General features: G+C 50.4%; 1 protein-coding gene across 1 annotated transcript in view; it reads right to left on the bottom strand.

Moving 5' to 3' along the window:
• Window positions 1–542, bottom strand: part of EAH_00053560 (hypothetical protein, conserved) — a gene marked incomplete at both ends in the record, with an annotated part of 5,760 nt that extends 5,218 nt beyond the window's left edge. Inside the window, one exon of the mRNA XM_013394016.1 lies at window positions 1–542. This exon is cut by the window's left edge and continues 1 nt beyond it. Coding sequence (XP_013249470.1) covers window positions 1–542 — 542 coding nt within the window.
• Between the last annotated feature and the right edge of the window lie 362 nt (window positions 543–904).

Raw genomic sequence — 904 nt, 5'->3', positions numbered from 1 at the left:
TGTGAGCCATTGCTACTGCTGCTGCTGCTGCTGCTGCTGCTGCTGCTGCAGCTGCTGCTGCTGGCATTGGGTTCATTCGATGCCTCCCTGCTACTGCTGCTGCTGCTGCTGCTGCTGTTCCTCCAGCTTCCGCTGCTCTGGCTCCTGGTGGTTCTGCTGCTCTCGCAGTCCCTGCAGCTCCTGCTGCTGCAGCTGCTGTTATTGCTGCTGCTGCTGCTGCTGTTGCTGTTGTTGTTGCTGCTGCTGCTTTCGTTGCTGCTGCTGCTGTTGTTGCTGCTGTTGTTAATGCAGATGTTGTTTGTGTGCTGCTGCAGCGCATGCAGTTGCTGCAGATGGAGAGCAGCTTGTGCTGCAACTAAAGAAATGCAGCTACATTTTGTCTTTCTGAACTTAAATACAAATGAAGGCTTTGGGGTGTACGTGCAGACCAGCTGCTGCCCCCCTTCACCTACAACGCGCCATTTGTCTTTATCTATCTTATGATGCTGCAGCACTTCTGCTGCTGTTGCTGTTGCTGTTGCTTCTTCTTGTGCATGCTGCATTTGCTACTCTGGGCTCTGTTGCCGCTGCTGCTGCGGCACTTCCTGTAGCGGCTGCTGCTGCTGGACTACTTGTTGCTGCTGCAGCTTTACCGGTTACTGCTGCTGCTGCTGCTGTTGTTGTTGTTGTTTTTCTATGAGTTGCTGCTGTTGTTGCTGCAGCCGCTGCTGTTTTTCGGTCTTTTGTTGCGGCTGCTGCTGTAGTTGTTGGTGCTGTATTAATATTTGTTTGTTTTTGCGCATTTCTATTTCTTTTCCTGTGCTTTGTTTGCTTTACTTGTTTTGTTTGTTGCCGATGCATGCAGCAAATGTTTGGAGGGAATGCTGCAGGTTTTGTTTATTCTTCTGCTTTTCTCTCTTCATCT

The sequence above is a fragment of the Eimeria acervulina genome, genomic scaffold (assembly GCF_000499425.1).
Source record: "Eimeria acervulina Houghton genomic scaffold, Eah_scaff995, whole genome shotgun sequence".
In the NCBI taxonomy this organism is placed as follows: Eukaryota; Apicomplexa; class Conoidasida; order Eucoccidiorida; family Eimeriidae; genus Eimeria; species Eimeria acervulina.
The sequence above is the reverse complement of the archived record's forward strand: the minus strand, read 5'-3'. Positions and strand labels throughout refer to the sequence as shown.